At 57.7% G+C, this 19,110-nt stretch overlaps 1 protein-coding gene across 19 annotated transcripts in view; it reads left to right on the forward strand.

The window, feature by feature from the left end:
* Nucleotides 1–19,110, forward strand: part of LOC109264357 (collagen alpha-1(XIII) chain) — a 79,956-nt gene that overhangs the window by 15,155 nt on the left and 45,691 nt on the right. For 16 of the 19 annotated variants that reach the window (XR_008416716.1, XR_002078703.2, XR_002078702.2 and 13 more), the window contains 8 exons: nt 744–770; nt 4,818–4,844; nt 4,941–4,967; nt 5,762–5,788; nt 8,795–8,860; nt 12,407–12,514; nt 14,871–14,897; nt 15,524–15,559. Coding sequence is in view for 15 of the 19 variants with exons in the window: in XM_019444387.2 (XP_019299932.2) it covers nt 744–770; nt 4,818–4,844; nt 4,941–4,967; nt 5,762–5,788; nt 8,795–8,860; nt 12,407–12,514; nt 14,871–14,897; nt 15,524–15,559 (345 nt within the window). In the remaining 4 variants the exon portion in view is untranslated. Of the gene's footprint in view, nt 1–743; nt 771–4,817; nt 4,845–4,940; nt 4,968–5,761; nt 5,789–7,652; nt 7,710–8,794; nt 8,861–12,406; nt 12,515–14,870; nt 14,898–15,523; nt 15,560–19,110 lie in introns of all 19 variants that reach the window. The other 3 variants (XM_019444388.2, XM_053888540.1, XM_053888542.1) reach the window with 3 other exon arrangements.

Below are 19,110 nucleotides of genomic sequence, written 5' to 3' on the forward strand. Positions count from 1 at the left end.
CGGTAGGGAGTGAGGCAAGGAGGTGGCAGGGAGAGAAGAGGGGCGGAGAGCTCAAGGCACTGACTCTAAATGGAGCCTGGGCACCTGCTCCCCAAGGCCCCTCCCCTTCTCCTCGGGTCTCCCATCCCGGTTGAGCCCCCCACACACCCAAGTTTCCTTACCCCCGTCCACGGCTCCTCTCTCTGTCCATTTCAATCCTTTCAATGTGGGCCCGAGACCCAAATGTTTGTGGGGGGGAAAGAGACCCCTTCCCACTCCTGGGAAAGAGTGAGCTGGGGGAGAGCTCAGCACCTTTGATGCCCTCAGAGATGACAAGGGAAGGCAGCCAGTGCCCCCACGCGCTCCCTCACCCCCGAACAGCTGGCATCCTCCACATGAGGGCCTGGCCGCCCACCTGGTCAGTCCCCCACTGCAGGCCAGAGCTGAGTACAGCGAAGGGTCTAGTGGCCATCTGTCTCCTCTCCCAGAACTGGCATCCCCCAAAGCTTCCCCGGCTATGTGCCTGGGGCAGGGCTCTTGAGGGGCTGGCCTCTGCTAAGTAAAGACCCAGCAAAGGCGGCAGGCAAATGGCCATGTCTGAGCCAGTGGGTCCAGGACGGGGTGCTAGCTCAAGGGAGCAAGAACACAGGTGAGGAGGAAAGACGTGCAAAATGAGCAGTGGGTGATGGAGGGAGCAGCCACGCGGGGCAGGCTGTGGCTTCTGGGGTGCCGTGTACCTGGCACTCACACTCTTCTCCTTCCAGGGCCACCCCGGACCCAAAGGAGAGATGGTAAGACCCCCAGCTTTCCTGCCTTCCCTTGAGGGGTGGGGGGTCAGCCCAGGCCTCATGGGCCCCAGCCAAGCACCGCCCAGCAGAGGGGGCCCACAGGGACAGGCAGGTGGCTCCCCAGCTGTACACAACGCATCCCCTAGGTCCTGACATCAACGCAGCAGGGAGAGCTGGGCAGGAGGCTTCTCCACCTGATAAATGAGGAAAGGGAGGTGCAGAGAGAGTCTGAGGTCGCCAGTGTCCCACGGGGGCAGAGGCTGGTGCTCCCAAACTCCCCAGCTGCCACTGGTCTTGGCCTCGGGGCTCAGTTTGCATTCACTCACACGGGCGGGGAGCCCATCTGGTACTTTCTCTGCAACCGGCTCTGGAGTCTGGGCGCTCCTGCCCCCGTTGGGCACAGAGCAGACTCGGAGAAGCAGACTGTTACCCGCACCCGCTTCCGGGTCCCTTCCACCTTCTACGGAGCCTTTTAAAGGAATTTGCCATCTCTACAGTCTCCCCCAGGCCACTCCTTCCAGAAGGGAAAGGCCTCTTCTTGTCAGGGGCCGCCCGCTCCAGGGGAGGGGGCCACTTTGCAGCGGAACTGCTGGGCCATTAAGAGCAGATGGGCCAGCCCGGGGCTGGGATCCGTTCCAGCCTCGCGGGGTGGTCACCTTTACTTTGGGAGCAACCCTCCTGCCACTGGCCAGAACGTGCAGGCTCCCCGCCTCCCCGTCCAGCCCGGCTCTGGTGCGTGTCTTGCTCCCACAACTGGGGTGCGCCCAGGGCACGGGAGGCCAGAACCCTGCCCGCCAGAAGAGGTGGATAGCTTCGGGGGTGGGTAGGGAGACCTGGCCTTTGCCCCAGCCTCTCCTACATCGCACAGGACCCTTGAAAACTCAGCTTCCTCAGACCCAGCTAACGTTAATTGACGGTTTTCTACGGGGTGGGCACAGGGCTAAGCGCGATGCGTGTGTTGTCTCATTTATCGTCACTATAACCCTGTGCTCCAGATCCTACTAGGAGCTCCGTGGCGGCTGTAGAAACGGAAGCTCAGATAGCCTAAGTAACTGGCCTCAAGTCACACAGCCAGGGAGGATCCAAAAGAGGGTCCAAACCCAATTCTCTAATTCTTTCCCTCCACATTTCATTGCCTCTCTCCCTCCTTAGTTTCCTCTCTCCTTCCCTATCTCCCTGCCTCCTACCTTCCTTTAACACATTCTTGTCGAGCGTCTGCACTATGCTGGGCACGGCGCCAGCTGCCGGGGATATAAACAGGAGTAAGAAAGACACAGTGGTTGCCATGCTGTAGCTCACAGTCTAGCGGGGGAGCATACGCTTAAATAATCACTCGAGTCATTAACAAATTGCCTTGGCAATCGGTGCTGCAAAAAGGCAGTGCCAGTGACTCTGAGAAACCTTGGTGTAACAACATCTCACCCAGGCTGAGGATCATTGAGACCTTCCGAGAAAGACTTGAACCAGGGCCTGAGGGATGACGGTTTAACTAAGAGAAAAAGGAATGGGAAGGAGCACCCTGGACATGGGAGAACAGCATGTGCAAAGGCCCTGAGGGAGGCAAGTCCTTAAAATAGCCACAGAACTGGAAATAGAACAGTGAGGCCCTGGAGGCTGTGGGTGGAAGGGCTGGCATTGAAATCCAGGGGCCCAACCAGCTTTCCTGTCCGTCACAGCCACCTCCCCTTCAGGTGCATTTCTTGTTGTCCCCCCCCCCCCACCCCCTCCGCCTCCCCGTTCCAAGCCTGCTATGCACATGCATGAAGCAATGGAGACCATGGCAGGAATACACTTCCATGCTGCCATTGTTCTAGAGGCATAGGGGCTTAGATGCCAGGAGTTCGGGGTGCTTATTCCCTCAACCCTCTCCCTGCCACCTTCTTCCCCTGCCTACTGACCTGGATGCTACCATAACATAGTCCGTGGCAACCCAGAAGTGATAATGATGGTCAGCTAGGCACTGTTTTGTAATCCTCATAAAAGCTTATTATCCCCACTCTACAGAAGGGGAGATCGAGGCACAGAGTGGTTGAGCGTATTGCCTAAGGCCACCTAGCTTCTAAATAAGAGGGCTAGGATTGAGACCCATGGGGTGAGATCGTACCTGTCCACCACACCTCCTTTCTGCTGCCAGGGCCTTCGGTCTTGAAGGAAAGGAACCCTTCTATGGGGCTCTTCCTCTGCCATCCCTCTGGCTCCCCCTTAACCACCATGAGTCTCCTTTGTCTGTTTGGGGGTCAGAAGTAACTTGGGGGGAGGCGGAAAGGTGAGGCAGTCCCATCTCCCATGAGCCACATCGGTGTGATAGACCCCCTGCCTGTGTCTTAGTCATCCATCAAAATCGGCCAGACCACAGAGCCATTAAGCTTCTGTTTGGCTTGGCCCAGGGATCCCGAGCTACTAATTCAACACACTGTCTAGTGTAATTATCTTGGCCTGCTTATCATCTGTCTGTCTCCCGCTCACCTCCATCCCCAGATGGTTTCCCCTCGGCTAGGTATCCCATATGGGGGGGGGGGGGGGCTCACTCTCATGTGCTTAGCCTGTGTCCCCACCTCAAAAGGGGATCACCCCTGCCCCGGCCACCCCACAGTAGCTCTGAGAACCTAATGTAAGGTGTAGACAGGATCAGGGATCCCACACGTGCCATTAAGGAGAGCCAGGACTCTGAATTCACGTCTTATCCCACGGCTCAGGGCCGCCCATCAGGGTGGGAGGAGCTCATTCACACCCAGTGCTCAGAACAGTGCCTGGCACAGGGGAGGTGTGACAAGAGCCTTTAGCACATCATCCACGACCTTTCTTAAAGGGGCAGCCACTGTCCAGCTAGATTTCATCGGTGCCATCTGTTGTTGGACCTTGAAATATTTAGAGAGACTTGAAATCCAGGTTTGTGTTGTATTCTCCTTGCTCTTAACTGTTAGCAGCTAATTGAAATAAAACATCAACACGATACCTCCGGGACCACTGTTGTCCCACGGGCCACCGTCTGGGATATCTGGACCGGATGCTCCAAGTCTCTGCGGTCCCCAACCTTGGTGTTACTTTCCTCGGCCCCCGGCCCTCCCCTTCGTCATATGCCTGTCTTTGTCGTGAGAGGGAGTGGCCCGGCCACCTGCAGTCTGCTTCCCTGCCGGATGCGTCGCATTTTGCTGGCCTTATTCTGAACACTTGGTCAACCGCATGGGCTGGATGCCACATGGATTGTCCCGAGGCCACTTGTCCCCTCCCATGAACCTCCTGGGAATTTCCCAGTTTGGCGGTTGGTCGAGTCGACAAGTCAGGGGCCAGAGACGCTCCTCTCCCCAACGTGGACCCATCCCAGGGGGCCCTGAGTTCTTTAAGCCCCAAAGAGACCGGTCCAGCAGGTGGATCCTCACAGGCCCTCAAGATGGTGGCTGGAAGCGACCTCAGGGCCCAGGGCCTGGGGCACTGCTGTGGCTCTAGCCAAGTCTAGAAGCCCTGCCTTCTGAGCCTCAGCCCAATTCAAAGAGTGTGGCAGAGTGGAAACAGCTGGACCTTTGCCGTCAGCATACCCGGCTCTTGTCCCAGTGCCCCCATTCACTGAGCCGCAGGACCTTGTCTCCGTCACCTCATCTGGGAGGCGGAGCTGACATGACCACCTTCTTCGTGGGCCAGCGTGTGTGCGGCATGCCGAAAGCCTGCCTCAGAGCGGGTCCTCAAAGCCTGATGCGCCAGTCCTCCCCTCTAACCTCCACGCCGGTCGTGCGGGCTCTCCAACACCAGCCTCAGGCCAGCTCCTGAGACAACAAGCTGAACCCTGTGTCCTCCTCAAGGACCAAGGGTCCACCCTGAACCCAGGCTTCTTTTTCAGCCGTGCAAACTTGACAAGACACCCCAGGAGGAGCCCCAAGGCCCCTTACATTCCTCTGAGGGGCCCGGAACGTGGCTTAAGTCGCCAACATCCTGCTTCCTGTCTCTCACCAAACGTTTCTCCAAAGCCCCCAGTGTCCACAGCGCTGCCCCGGCCCCCCCCCCCACGTACCCAGTACCAGTGCCCACTGACCTGTGTGTGTTTCCTCCCCGCAGGGCCTGATGGGTCCCCGAGGACAGCCGGTTAGTACCTGACCCTAAGGGCCCCCAGAGGGGAGGCTTCGGGCCCCTGTGACCTCAGCTTCACTTTCTAACTCTGTCGTTTCCGTCTCTTCCTAGGGACCTCAAGGACAAAAAGGAGAAAAGGTAAGCCTGATGGAAATTTTCCAGAACTTTCATCTCAGGAAACAAAGCCCCCGCCCCCCACGTTAGAAAGCAGTCCAGAGCGGCTATTTTCAAATGTTAGCAGAACCGGGGCATCCCCGGTGGTGCTGCGGTGTGTGAGAGAGAAGAGAGAAGCTGCCCTTGGGAGGTGTTCCCTTGGCGGGAGGGGTGGCCCGGAGCCCGGCCTTTCTCAGACGCCCCTGCCCGCCCGCCACCCCCAAGTGCTTCCTGGTGCGCCGCCGTGAGCTCTAGGATTTTGAGGTGTCAGTTTGCAAACTGGCTTGGCTCCCTTCCTGGCTGCCTACATTCTCCACCTCCTTACGTTTCTGACGGAGGCTCTGCTGGGCTTGCCACAGGCGAATGGCACAGGAGCCTGGCACCCCCACCTCAGAGAAGGTGTCTCCGAGAGCCCCGTGGCCCCCAGCCCTCTTAGTGTCTGGAGTTCCCATCCACGGGCTCCTGCTCAGGGCCACTGGGGGGACGCACCCAGAGCATCGACCTTTCTGGAAGATACCTGCAGCCAGGCAAGGAGCATAACTCCTGAGTGCGGTCTTGGCATGTGGGGGTATGGCAGCAGAATCCTGCCTGGGGTCCGTGGGGCCAGAGCCAGGCAGGCCCTTGGGGCTTCTTCTCTGCTGCCAGCCAGGGGCAAGGGAGGGAGTTGGTCCAGGACCAGAGCAGGGCCGGTGGGCGATGAGCATGTGGGGAGGGGGGGCCCTGAGGGCACGATTGCCCCTAAAAGTGCCTAACGCCAGCCTCTCCTCTCCCTTCCCCAGGGTCAGTGTGGAGAGTACCCACATCGGGTAAGTGAACCCCTAAAACTGAGTCTCCCTGGGGCACAGTCCCCTGCTCAGCCTCACCTCCCTGGGCCCCCAGCACCTACAGAGGTTGGGGAACACTCAGCAGCCCGCGCGGTGGCCGTGGGGATGGCAGGCCCCCAGGACGGCGCCCGGGGGTCAGCGGTGTGTTTGTGCAGAGCTGGTCTCCAGCGCCCATGTTCTCCGCCACCCCCCCCCCCCCCGGGGTGTGTCTTTGTATGTTTGTCCCTGTGCTGGAGGGCCTGCCAGCCTTCCAGCATGTTTGTGTCTGGAACTCCGGGCGTCCAGCCCTGCGTCTCCTCCGCGCATCACCTCCTCCGTGAGGCTGTGCAGCTTGTGCAAGTGTGCGTGTGTGTGTGGCTGAGTGCGTGTGTCTGGCGGCCCGCCCGGGCTGAATCAGAGGGACTTTTGGGTTAGTCATTGTTTCAGATGACCCCAACCTCAGTGGTGGGAGACAACTGGGAGCTGGCCGCATCGATTCAAGGATAAAATCTCCCCTGTGCCTCCTTAGGAACAGAGGAGGCCCTCTCCGAGCAGGGTGGGGATTTCTGAGCTGGGAGGGTCTCCCAATCGCCCCCCACGCCCCAGCTCCTTCCTTTTCCTTGCTCTGCCCCTGAATACAGAGCCCAAAGCCTGCTGCAGCCCATTAGGAAGCTTCAAATGGGTACACTGATGGCAGGGGGTCATTCTTGGGACAGGGAGGGCAGAGACGTGTGCCCTCCATCGAGGGCCCCGGTGAGCTGGGACCAGAAAAACGCCACTCTCAGATCCCGGCGGTAGGAGTAAGGAGGGCTAGCATCTTTAGGTGCCCATCCCTGTGCCCTGGGCCTTATTGTGCCCAGAAACACACACACACACACACACACACACACACACACACACACACACACAGTGTGGCTTCCCTGGCTGCCCAGCCCCACTGGGCAAGGGGACTGAGGGACTGCAGACAAGCACAAGTCAGGCTTGGAGTCCGTCTGGCTCCAGAAGGCCACTGGAAGGGCCTCGCTAGCAGTGGTCAGCCACCCGGACTCTGACCCCTGGGTTCCTGGGCCTGGGAGAGGATGCAGGGGGTCCACAACATGGGGAGCTGGGCCGGGCCCGGGCAGGGGGCACAGGCCGGTAGCAGCACAGACAGAACTAGCCCGTCAGTGGCATGATCTCCAGGGACGTGGGGGCCCTGGTGTTCCGGCCAGCCTGGTCCTGATACAATAATAGAAGGTCAGCTGTGTTTATTTGAAACGATGGGCTCACAGGATTGTTATGTTACCCGAAAGAAAGACAGCATCCCCCAGCACCAAAGACAACAGGGCAGCAGACGCTTTGGCAGTGTTTCCTTAGTGAACGTGTGGGGGTGGAGGTGGGGGAGGGCTCTCTGCCCCTCAACCGAAGACAAGAAGAGGGAGAGAGCAGTAATAGAAGGCTCCAGAAGCACCTAGGCCACGGAGTGCAGCAAACCAATGACGATGGCAGTGTAGGGCACAAGTCAGGCCGGGAGGAGAGTGGATTTGGTTGGGGGCTCAGCTGACGGACAGGGAGAGGCAGCTGGAAGTTTATCTGGACGTGGGCAGGAAAGCAGGGGGCATCTAGGGAGAGTGCTCTGGTGGTTCTCCGAGGGGTTTGCAGGCATGGTGGGGTGGCAGGCCTCCAGGCCCACAAGATAATGGGGGACCTGGGCTGGTCCCTGCCCCGGTTCCAGCCTGCAGCATCCCAGGGAGGGAGGGAGGGGAGGGGTAGGGAGGGGAGGGGTGGAGTGCCCTGGGGCAGGGAGCAGGGCCCCTGGTGTGTGTGGGCTTCAGCCCTCACGCCCCCATCGCCCTGTCTCTGCCACCTCGGTCCCCTCCCATACCAGGAGCACCCGAGCGGCACTTTTTCGTCTCTGCGCTCCAGTCAGATCATTACCCTGAAGGTTTGTGGATTCTGGAAGGACTCTGGGCCCCTCTCTGCTGAGAGGCTCCCTGGACGCAGAGCCCAACATTGCACGTCCCCAGACCCCACAGTGGGAGATGGCTGGGCTCTCGGGGCGGCCGCAGTCCCTACAGGCAGCGGTGACCTAGAAGGGCCACAGCTGGGCTCCCCTTCTCAGCCCAGGGAGCCCCCACTTCTTAACACTCATCCCGGGGGCTTCGTGTGAGTTAAAATGCCTTCAGAAACGAGAGGTCAATTATGTGCATCTTTGCTGTCACACGGGTTCTGACCACTTCCTAAAGCCATGGGGTGCTCAGTTTTGATTGGTAGGGAGACTGAATGCAACGAGAATTTCCAGAAATGAAAATCACATCAGATAATGTGATGGAGAGTTGCCTCCCCCCCAAAAGTGGTTGAACAGGCTGGAGACATCTTTGCCCAGCCTTTATTTTCCAAACCCACCGGCCCCCGGGGCCGGGGGGAGACCTCAGTAGCACTTAGCCTGCGCCCACACCAGCCACACCCTCGGCCGGCTCAGCCCCTGGGAGCCCAACTTGGCACGGCCCCTGACCGTCCTCCCCAGATTTGCTGACACCAGCCCTTCTCGTCCGACCCAGAGGTTGCCACAGACCAGCTTGGCTTCGAGTACCAATGTAGCCAGTCCCGTGGCTCCCCACCGGAGCCTCTGTGTGCTCCACCCTTGGCCAGACAGCCCCCATCCACCCCCAGGGACAGGAAGGGACAGCAGTGCAATGGTGGGCTGTGTGTCACGAGGCCTCTACGGCTCAGCCGAAGAGGCCCACTCTCCCGGGCTGGGGGTGCTACTGGCCAAACCCCCGAGGGCCGCTGCCCTTCAGGGATGCTGTGCCATCCAAGGGCAAGCTCATTGCTGCACCCCACAAGCCACGAGAGGGCCCCGTCCACACCTTCCCTCACTGTGCCTCATGCTCACTAATCACTCTTCTCTCTTCCTCTCCTCCCCTCCCACTTGGCCACCCTGCCTTCCTGGCGACATTCGGCATCCTTCTGAACATCTGCGATCTTTGGCCTTTGCCCTCTGGCCTTCCAACTCATCTTTCTCCTCAGCTGCTGCCTCTCCTCAATTCAGTGCGACTGGCTCCACCCCCAGTCATAAAAAGGCGGACCTTCCAGGTAGACACCTTCCCTTTGTCGAGACCACGAGTGGCTTCCCCAGGGGCTCGGCGGGTCTCCCGGCCCCGACGGGCCAGCGGGGACGGTAGACAAAGCCAGAACCTCACTCTCCTTCAGTTACATTCAATGAGACGAAGACGGACCCACGAATGTCATGGATGTGGAAATACACAACACCCAAGCCCAGGAGATCCACAACTGTCACACACCTCTGTTCCTCATAACAGTCACCAGCGACAGCCGCCACTGGGCCTGTGCGTTGTACAGATGTGACTTCATTTAGTTCTTTCAGCAGTTTTATGACTTAGGCATGATCATCCCTATTTATTACTAGTATTATTATTATTATGAGGAAGTCAAGGTTCGGAGATAGTAAGTCAGTTGCCCAAGGTCAAGCACCCAGTAACTTACAGAGCACCCAGCTTCTCGGACTCTTATTAGCTGTGGGCTTTGGGGCAAATTGCTTAACCTTTCTGTGCCTCAGGTGTTCATTTGTAAAACGAGGATATTAGCAGTTCCTACCTCAAGGGGGTATTGTGTGTGCAAAGCACTTGGCATTGCTCCTCGCATTGTTTCAGTGCTATGATTAAATTGAGGCTCTGAGAAGTAAATTTGTGCCCAAGGTCACGCAAACAGCAAGTGGCAGAATGGGAGCCCGGCAACCGGGTCTTCAGACCCCACCCCACCCTCCCGGCTCACTCAGTTGGACCCGCACCCTTTATATTTAGAAATGGATCACTTAGCACCTGATGGCTTGTAACCTGAGTCTGAGGAGTGAGGGAATTTGGAGGGGGAATGTGGCCCACGACCAACAGGTGTAATGGCTATGAGCAACTGCTTCCTTCTTCCTGCCTTATGAACCCAAGGCGGCTGGGAGAGGACCAGGTGACCAAGAACGGAAAACAAGAGACCACAGAGCCAGGGATCCAGGCAGAAGCATTGCAGCTTGATTCCAGGCCAGGCAGCCCGCGGCTGCCGCTGATGCCCCTGGCCTTCCTCACGCTGGGCAGGAGCTACCCCCAAGGCCGTGGGCATGCTGGACGTGGCAGGGCTCTGAGATGCTCCCTGAAAGCCTGACGGCAGGGCCTGGAGCCACCATCTGGCCATACTCAGGAGTCACGAGCCCAGAGGCCAGCGTGTTGAGGCACCTGGCTGCACGAGGCTGAAAACTCACTCCAATTAACAACTAAAAATACAGAGGGACACGTGATGCATGTGCCACCCGAGCCCACATATCCCATTACAGCGGCCAAATCCTCGAGAGTCTCCATGTGCTCCCAAGGCTTACTCCAAGCGTGACTCTTCAGGGGGCCCCCTGGCCGCTCAGAGAGGCACCAGGCCCACCCCTCTGTCACCCCCCCCCCGCACCCCAATGTCAGACCCCGTTCCAGAAGAGCTGTCTTGCTGTCAGAATGGCCATTCGCCTCAACCCCCGAGAGCCACCTCCTGGCCTCTGTTGCTTTAGCTGCTGTAGGCTGAGCCCTCGCCGGGCCCCAGGCACTGCTGTAAGAATGCCACACGGATTAGCTCTTGTAATGTCACACCAGTCACCCGCCAGGGCGGGTGCCGTCATCGTCATCCCCATCTTACAGATGAAGAAATTGAGAGGGGCCCAGGCTTCGATCCAGGCCACTGCGTGTTACTGCCTCCCTTTTCAAGAGCAGGGCGCGGGTGAGCCAGAACTTTCTGTGCTGCCCTGACCTGGTTTCCGGAGTAGGGAGGAAAGAACAGGGGCCTCTCCTCTGCCTGCCGCAGGTTTTGCCCGGAGAATAAGATTTTTATGCTGTCGGCCCTCATAGGACATAGAAAGGCTTGTCCATTTCCTATCGATAAACCAGTATTGATTTTACAGGCTCTGTAAGAGGCTTAAACGTTGAGTCTAACATCTGCTGACAGAGGACACTGTATGAAATACGATGTACTTAGCAGATGGTGTTGGAGGTCACTTCCAAAGTGCAGAAAGTTGGACAGTGAGTCGTTTTTTCTGGGGGAGGGGGCTTATTTTGAATGAATAAGAATAGTCCAGAGTTCCAAGTTTGGGTCCTGGCTCCCCACTGAATTCTCCACGTGGCCTCCGTCAGGGAGGTCCACTTCTCCGAGCCCGTTTTCTCTTCTGCAAAATGCGACTTGTGACCCATCGCTGCCCCTGCCTCCTCCACCATGGACACTCCGCGCCCTGCAGCGGCTTCTCAGAGCGGGCAGCAGGACGAAACCCCGGGTCATCTGCGCCAGCCCGTCCCGGCCAAGGGAGGTTGAAGCAGGTGCTGCTAGGATCCCACAGTCCTCCTTCTGAAGCTGGGCGCCCCCACCCGTACTCATCATTTCCTCCTGTGGGAATTGCCGAGAGCACACTGAAGCCGCACCTCCGGCCGCCTGTGTCCCCCTGCATCCCAGCCTGGAGCTCTCGCACGCCTGCCCGGCCATCCGCAGGGATGGGCTCCCTCTCACAGGAGCTGAGCCCAGATGGTCCGTGGGGAGGTCGCTTAGAAAATAATATGACAGCATCGGTCTAGATCTAGGATGATTCGGCTTGGCCCCCAGTCCCATGATCTGGGTCACATGGCCAGGCTCTCTCCTCCTCCTGAGGGGGACCCGATGCCACCCCTAGCTCCCTGGGCCCTCGGTCCACCCTGGGCACAGGGGCGGTGGGTGACAAAGGCTGGGCTCAGAGCAGCTGACTGAGGAGTAGGGGTGGGGCAAAAGAACACTAACTGAGACCCATACAGGCATAAAGCACTTTACGGTTTCAAAACTCAACCAAGTTCAGGGCTGCCAACTCAATTGTCCTGTGAAGCCAGGCACAGATCATGTAGGTGACAGAAGCAGGCCTCACGCAGAAAGGATAGGGGAGGGGAAACCCAGGCCACCTGGACCCGGGGCTCCGTCTGTGATCACCCGCAGGAATGTGGGCCTCGAGGGACAGGACTCTCCCTGTGCCATCAGAAGCCCCCAGCCCAAATGTTTTACATAAAATCACTCACCCAGTTGTTTAGTGAGCCACACCAACTTCTGCGGCGTGTGACCTAAGGCCCTCCTTTGACCGTCCGAGTCAGACAATCAGACAGCAAAATCCTGCGGCAGGAAACGGAAGCAGAAATGTACTGCTCTCCTTCGATGCCCGGCGGGTGGGTGTAGAGAGAGGATGTGACCGTTCACACGGAGGGAGGAGCCGAGGCAGGCCAGGCTGAAGACCACCTGGGCTGGACCCCGGCCATCTGACCAGGCCGGAAATATGCTCGAGGTCAGGTGGGGTCTTCTTGCTCACTCCTCTGCCTCTGGTCCCGGCAGGGCTCCTGCTCAGGGGCCAGCCGCTAGTGTGGCAGATCCTCTCTGGGACCCCTCCTCTTGGGAGCCGAGTGTCTTGGCCGTCTCCTTGCTGCCACTGGTCCCTGCATGCAGTCACCACCACGGCATCATCACTGTCACGCCCCACCGCCTTCCCACCAGAGCCCACGATAGGGCCCTCACCGGGTGCATGGCACTGGGGCGGGAGCTGTTCCCCAGCCCTGAGGGTCTCCCTCTAACTCTCATTTCCACCAATCTCAGGGTGAACAGGGCCAGGCCGGTATCCAAGGACCACCGGGGCCACCAGGCCCCCCTGGACCGAGCGGACCTCTGGGGCCCCCGGGACTGCCAGGGCCCATGGGGCCACCCGTAAGTATCTCCTTCCTTTCTCTACCACCTCCTCTCCCAAGGTTTGTCCCAAGAATTCTCTGGAAGCATCCCAACTTTGCATAACTGACAAGAATCTAACAGGCAGAAACACCTAACAGGCAGAAACACCTTGGCAAGGCCATTGGACATAGGCGGGTCACGCAAGAAGCTACCCATCCCTGCCCAACTCAACTGTTGCACTCTGGTTCTGAAAACCCAGCTCCTGAGGCCAGGCCTCAATTCCAGTCTTTGCCTTCCTGGCAGGAAATCACTAAGAGGCTGCCCCTTTCCCAGCCTCGGCAGAGAAGAGCTTGGAGAGAAAGTTCCCAGGGCCACCTTTGAAGGCTGTCCCCTGACCCCTGGGCTTAGAAAAACCTGAGTTGGGGGCAGTGGGTTCTGAAGAAGGTAGCTAAGGGCCATCTGACCACCCGGCACCCTAATGAATATGTCTTTGCTGCTGTATGTGGGTTTTGCACCCCTGGGCTGCCTTCCAGCCAATCTGGATGTCTGGTAAGCCAGGGGGACCCTGAATCAAGCCTGAGGATTGGATCAATGCTGTAGCCAAGGGAGGTCAACAGGTGCCTCCTCCAGACCAGACCATGCTCAGGCAGTAGGTCAAGCCACCAAGGTTTCCAAGCCTTGGTCAAGACCCCGCTCTCCTGGCCTATTTAATACAACAGAGAACCAAGGCAGAATAACCTGGATTTCTTTGCAGAAAATGGGTCCTCTCAGTCTTTGAGGTAAGACTAAGGCCATATGTTTCTGAAGGGACAGGGTTAAAGGCAACATCTGTTCAACATGGTTTATTCACATGATTGAAGGAAACCTTTATCCTTCTTATGACAAAAGCATCATACATTCATTGAGAAAAATTTCGAAGATGGACAAAGTGTTTTAAAGCGTCTATTTTGCCCTATGTATAGAGTTCCCCGTTATTAACATTTCGGAGGGCCCTTCCATTTTTCTCCTTAGACGTAGCAGCACTCACGCATTTTCCAGGTCCGCAAGCGTGCTGAATAATATAACGGTTTGTGTCCTCTTATGTTTTTTACTTAATATCATAAACCACTCCCTTTCCTACGGCCGAAGTCCCCCGTGATGTGGATCTTTGGGCTGCTGCTGGGCCTATTTACAAATAGTTAATGAGTTCCTTCTGTAATATATAGCCTTGACCATAAATGTGTGTGTGCATCTCTGATTCTTTCGCTGCAACAGATTCCCAGAGGTGGGGAATTGCTAGGTCAGCGATGTCCCTGCCAAATAGTCCTCGATGACAACAGCTACTTTCCAGGTCACTCGGCCACAAACCTGGGCCCCTCAGCTGCTCTTGCCACCGATGCTGAGGTCCCGGTGTAGCTGAGGTTGCTACCAATGCCGGGCAACAGCCCTGGCCGCCCAGGGCACCCAGCTTGGCACCTCAGCAGTGTGAAAACCTAGCTTGCCAGCTCTCCCGCCCAGTTTGACCTCCACAATAGATTTTAAATATTTCTGTTTTGGACCCCGGGGAGAAATATTAGTCTCACTTCTATGGGTTTGGAGATGGGAAAATGGAAAGCCTGAAAGGAAGTGAAATTTAGGGACCTGAACCCAACCCAGCCAAGAAAACCAACAACGTACTCAAAATCCACTTCTTTGAGGACCCCTACCCCCCGCCCCCCCCAAACGTATCGGGTTCCTACTCACTGGACCCAAGCCAGATGGTTTTCTTTGTTAGGTTGTTTATAAAGAAGAAAAACCAGGAAGCATGTTTTGAAACCAATTGAAACAGACCAGATTTGGGCATTTTGGTTTCCTTCAGCCCACGTTTGCTGCCCACACCTACGCCCCAGACCACAGTGGAGCCACAGCCTTCCTTCGCCTCTCCCTTGGGCTCCCGCAGGCCCTGGGCCCACACCACCTCCCCACGGCTAACTGCCGTGGTCACAGCGCCCTGGGGCAGAAGGAGACAGAAGGCTCTTCAGGAGGCTGACAGGGCCAAAGAAAGGCAAAACCCAGGCTCTGTTGGGCAAGGTCGGCTTCCCAGGGAGGGGTCCCAATTAGGAGGCGGGTGGGCGGGGACCTGGACCAAACCACACCGCCAAATTAGCAGGATGCCTATTTTCCAGTGGGCGGGCACAGCAGAGATGCCCACGGTGCCCACATGGCACCAAAGAGGCCCTCGAGCCTGTCGTCCCCGTGTGCCCTCGGCAGGTTTCAGATACCGGTCCAGGATCTTCTAGACCCGCTCCCTAGCACATCCAGAACTCATTATCGCTGCTCGGGCCCTCCTCTGGCCCGGCCTCCACCGCGCACACACCTAACCTGCACTGTCTCCCTGCAGAGCCCATCTCTACTCACCTTGCTCTTGCTTCCACAGGGCTTACCTGGGCCTCCAGGACCAAAGGTGAGGGCCCTTTGGGGTGACACACTGAATGGGTGGGAGCGCTGTCTGCGGGGGGAGACTCAGCACCTAAGGCTGTTGAGTAAGGAGCTGAGAGGGACCTCAGTGAGGGACAGATCACGCCTGGCCCGCTCCCAAAGCGCCACTCCCCTCTTGGGAATTGCCTGGGTCCCCTAGGCATTGCACACTTTTGTGTGCAGGCACGATGACGAGTATGGGAGCCGCGGCCCCACCCTCCGAGGAGCTTAGAGTCTGGCTGGAAACTCCAGGTTGATGCCCGGGGCACTGTCACAACGTCCCAATAAAAGAGCGATTCACCTGGAGTCAGAACCGGAAGGGACCTGCGGGGTCATCGGGTTTCTAGTGAGACCTTTCGTGGAGGCCCAAAGTGTCAGACTCTCCCTCTGAAGCCGGGGATCCCGGGGCTCTGGGGACAAGAAGTCGCAAAGCACTGACCGTGCCTGGCCACGTGGCACGTGTGTTTCAGAGGAAGCAGAGCTATTGATCCAGGGTTGGCTGGAAGTCGGGAGGATTCGCAGTCGTTGAGACGAGGAAGGGCAATGTGAGGGCGACAGTGCGAGCCAGAATTTGGGAAAGTCCCACTAACGGTCTTCTCTTCGTTCCCCCAGGGAGACCCAGGAATCCAGGGCTACCACGGCCGAAAGGTAAGGAGGAGCGGGAGGGAGAAGGAAGGATCTTACCTCCCGCCCCCCCTAGCAACCCAAGTGGGACTTCACCATGACACATGCGGGGTCAGGACTTGTGCCCATGCGTGTTTGCACACACGCTTGCCCAGTGTGAGCCTCAAACTTGTGAGGTTGGCTGGACAGGAATTTGCGTCTCCACTGGGGGGAGGAGGAGGCTCAGAGGGGCAAGACCTTAGGTGATGAGTGGCCCAGCCAGACCTCAGACTCAGGTGGGTCCCCTACCACCAACTGGGGCCCTGTATCTGTACCAAGGCAGTCAGGTTCTCACTGGCCCCCTGAGGGCCTGGTAAATGGGAACAGATTACCAGGGCCCACCCTGGGCAGAGCTCCATGCTGAGCATGGTGGGGAATATGGAGGTGGGGTCCCAACCCCGCTCTCTGGCAACTTGCAGTCCAGAGAGACAGAGATTCCTGTACAAATAATCCCGGTGAAGGCAGGTTGTGCTAAGCTACCATCACAAAGCACTGTGTGAATATGGGTAGTGGGGTAGAGAGATTCATCCCAGGCTGGGAGGGGTTTGGGAAGCCTTCGGGGAGAAAACAGCCTGTGAGCTCAATCTTGGTGAATGGGTGGGCGTATCGGTTATCCGTAGCTGTGTAGCAAACCGTCCCAAACTTCCTGGCTTCAAGTGGTAATTTATTTCTCACTCTGGTTCTGTGGATTGGCCATCTGGGAGTTCTGCTGGTCTCCTCTGGGCTCGCTCGGGCCGTTGCGTTAGATGATGGGTGGAAAGGCCAGAGAGGCCAAGACGGTCTCATCCGCACGTTTGGGGGTTGGTGCTGGCCGTGGTCTGGGTGTCTCTGTTCTCCCCCGTGTGGCATTTCAGCCATCGGCAGGCGACACAGGTTTTCTTACAGCATGGCAGGCCCAAGGCAGTGTTCAAACCCGCAAACATTGAGAGCACAAGAGCTTTTCCAAAGCGGTCAAGGCAGCACACTTTCTGCTATCCTATTGGTCAGAGGAAGTCACGTGGCTAAGTCACGCGCGTCAGTGGGGTGCTGGAGGAGACGCCGCCTCCACTTCTTGTGGAAGGAATAGCAAAGCACCCATGGCCGTTTTTAATCCACCACGGTGATCCTTCAACCAGCAGATCTGAAGGGACATGGCACTTTAGACAGGGAAACAAGTTGAGCAAAGGCCCAGGGGCAGTCATTACAATAACGATAATAACTTACAAATAATGTTAATAATAGTCACCACTTACTGAATGCCTACCATGTGCCCAGGCTGTCCTTCAATGTGACCTGCGTTATTTCTAATCCTAAGACCACGCTGCGAGGCTGGTACTATTCTTTTTTTCTTTTTTTTAAATGCTTATTTATTTTTGAGAGAGAGAGAGAGAGCAGGGGAGGGGCAGAGAGAGAGGGAGACAGGATCTGAAACGGGCTCTGGGCTGACAGCAGCGAGCCTGACTCGGGGCTCGAACTCATGGACCGTGAGATCGTGACCTGAGCCGAAGTCGGACGCTTAACCGGCTGAGCCGCCCAGGCACCCTGAGGCCGGTGCTACTCTCCTGTTTAACAAATGACACTGAGGCTTGCCCAAAGTGTCATGGCTCCTCAGGGACAGAGCAGGAACTCCAGCCCAGGCCTGGGTCCTTCCCGTGGTACCACCTGCCACAAGGAGCCTCATGCAGCCCTCTAGACCCAGCGCCAGGAGAAGGAAGGACGCAGGAAGGAGAGGGAGAACGAGAAGGGGGAGGGACTTGGGAACGGGCAAGATTGCTCTGGAGAAGCACATTCCTCACACTCTATAATCGGGCGGCTGCCATCACCACACTGTTTTATGGGAGCTTGGCGGGGGGGCAGGGGGCCAAAATGGCAAGACCTGAGAGACCTTTAATTAGTTCTGCACAAACTGAGAAATTTGTGTTGTGTCAGGAAGTGGAAATTATAGCCTCTGCGGTTGCTTCCATCCACACACACAGGCTTACAAAATTTGCTGCCTCCTGGTTCCGTGCAGGCAGCCAGAAGTTCCCCCAGAGTCACCGCCATGCCAGCGGCGGGGAAACCGTGTGCCACGGCAGGCATCTGCATCCGTGGGCCCACTGGAAATCTGGCTCATCCAGAAAGGAGCTTGGGGGTCTATTTTCCTGAGGTGGGAGCAGCCTCAGCTCAGGGCCGGGGTGTCAAGGGACTCTCAAGAGGCTACAAGTGCCCGTCCCACTGCCCCAGACCCACTGGGGCTGTGGGTGTCTCGAGCCAGTGACCACCATATTCAGGCAAAAGTTTGCTTCCCGTAGGAGCGCCGAGACAAGGATGCTGGTGCCCAGGGACAGGTGCCCAGGGACTTCCCATCTCGGGTTTAGCCAAAGTTCACGTGCTCCCTATCCCACCGGTCCTGACCATGGCCCGTTAGAGCTCTGTATCCCCCCGCGTACAGATGAGAAGTTCAGAGAAGTCAGTCCTTTGCCCAAGGTTGCACGGCTGCCGAAAGATCATGCTGGAATCGGAGGCCAGGTCTCATGAGTCCAAGCCCAGGGGCCAGTCTTCTGGCCCAGACACAGAAGTGAGTGTCTACTCAGAGGGTGTCAGCCTAGGCTAAGCTAGCTGTGCACAGACTGTCCTCCCTGTGCCTTCCCTGGAATGTGGAGGCTTATCCCCCGAACTCCTTCTTTGTCTATCTATCTATTCTCTCTTTTCCTCTCTCCTCCCCTCTGTACTTGGAAGGGGCGTGCAGAGGAGACAGCTGGGTGCTGGCAACAGGCACCCACCCCAGCACCCAGGGAGGAGTGAGCGCTGGCGGTGGGAGCACCATACCGGGGCAGAGGCCATAGGACGGCCCCTGTGTTTTGGGTGCAAGGGGAACCCATGGGGTAACCGATAGACCCACGTCTGCTTCAATTCTCCGTCCTGGCGACCTGATACACAGGCAGGGAGCCTTTCTTTCAGCATGGGTGGAACTGAACTCTTAGCAAAGATGTTTCGTGGCCTGCAGAGTTTGCTAATGATCGGTTCTGTCCACCACCGCCACCCCTGGGCGGCTGGACCAGGCCTGGCATCCCTCTCAGTGACCAGCCAGGCCAGCAGGCAGTCTCCTTCCCTAGCTCCTTAGGATCAAAGCCCAGGGTGCCAGCAGGCCCCATGCTGCCCCCACCCCGCTCGGGACCAGCCACGCTGCCTAGACACTGTGAGTATTATCGTGTACCCATGTGGTACCGATTTGATCCAAATTTACGACCACCGATCTACTTTAAATGTGTCGTACGATCCAACGTGTGTTTAAAACATTGCAACCTTGGCTCTCTCTCAAGGGGATCGACGGGTATTGTCAGACGGTATGTAGATCACAAAACCTGGTGAGAGCCCCTCTCTAAGCGTGTCGGAGCTGGTCCATCTGACCCGGCAGCAGGGGGTGCACTGGCGCGGGGCGGTCAGCGGTAAGCCTTGGGGTCTGCATGAAGGACCAGGACTGAGGCACACACTCCCTCCCCGCAGGCTAGGGGCTGTACGTTTTCAGACCAGGGGAGGCAGGCTGGGACGGCCCCCTGTTAGAGCAGCTTCCAACT

The sequence above is a fragment of the Panthera pardus genome, unplaced genomic scaffold, assembly GCF_024362965.1.
Source record: "Panthera pardus isolate Hobbes unplaced genomic scaffold, ASM2436296v1 HiC_scaffold_22, whole genome shotgun sequence".
NCBI lineage: Eukaryota > Metazoa > Chordata > Mammalia > Carnivora > Felidae > Panthera > Panthera pardus.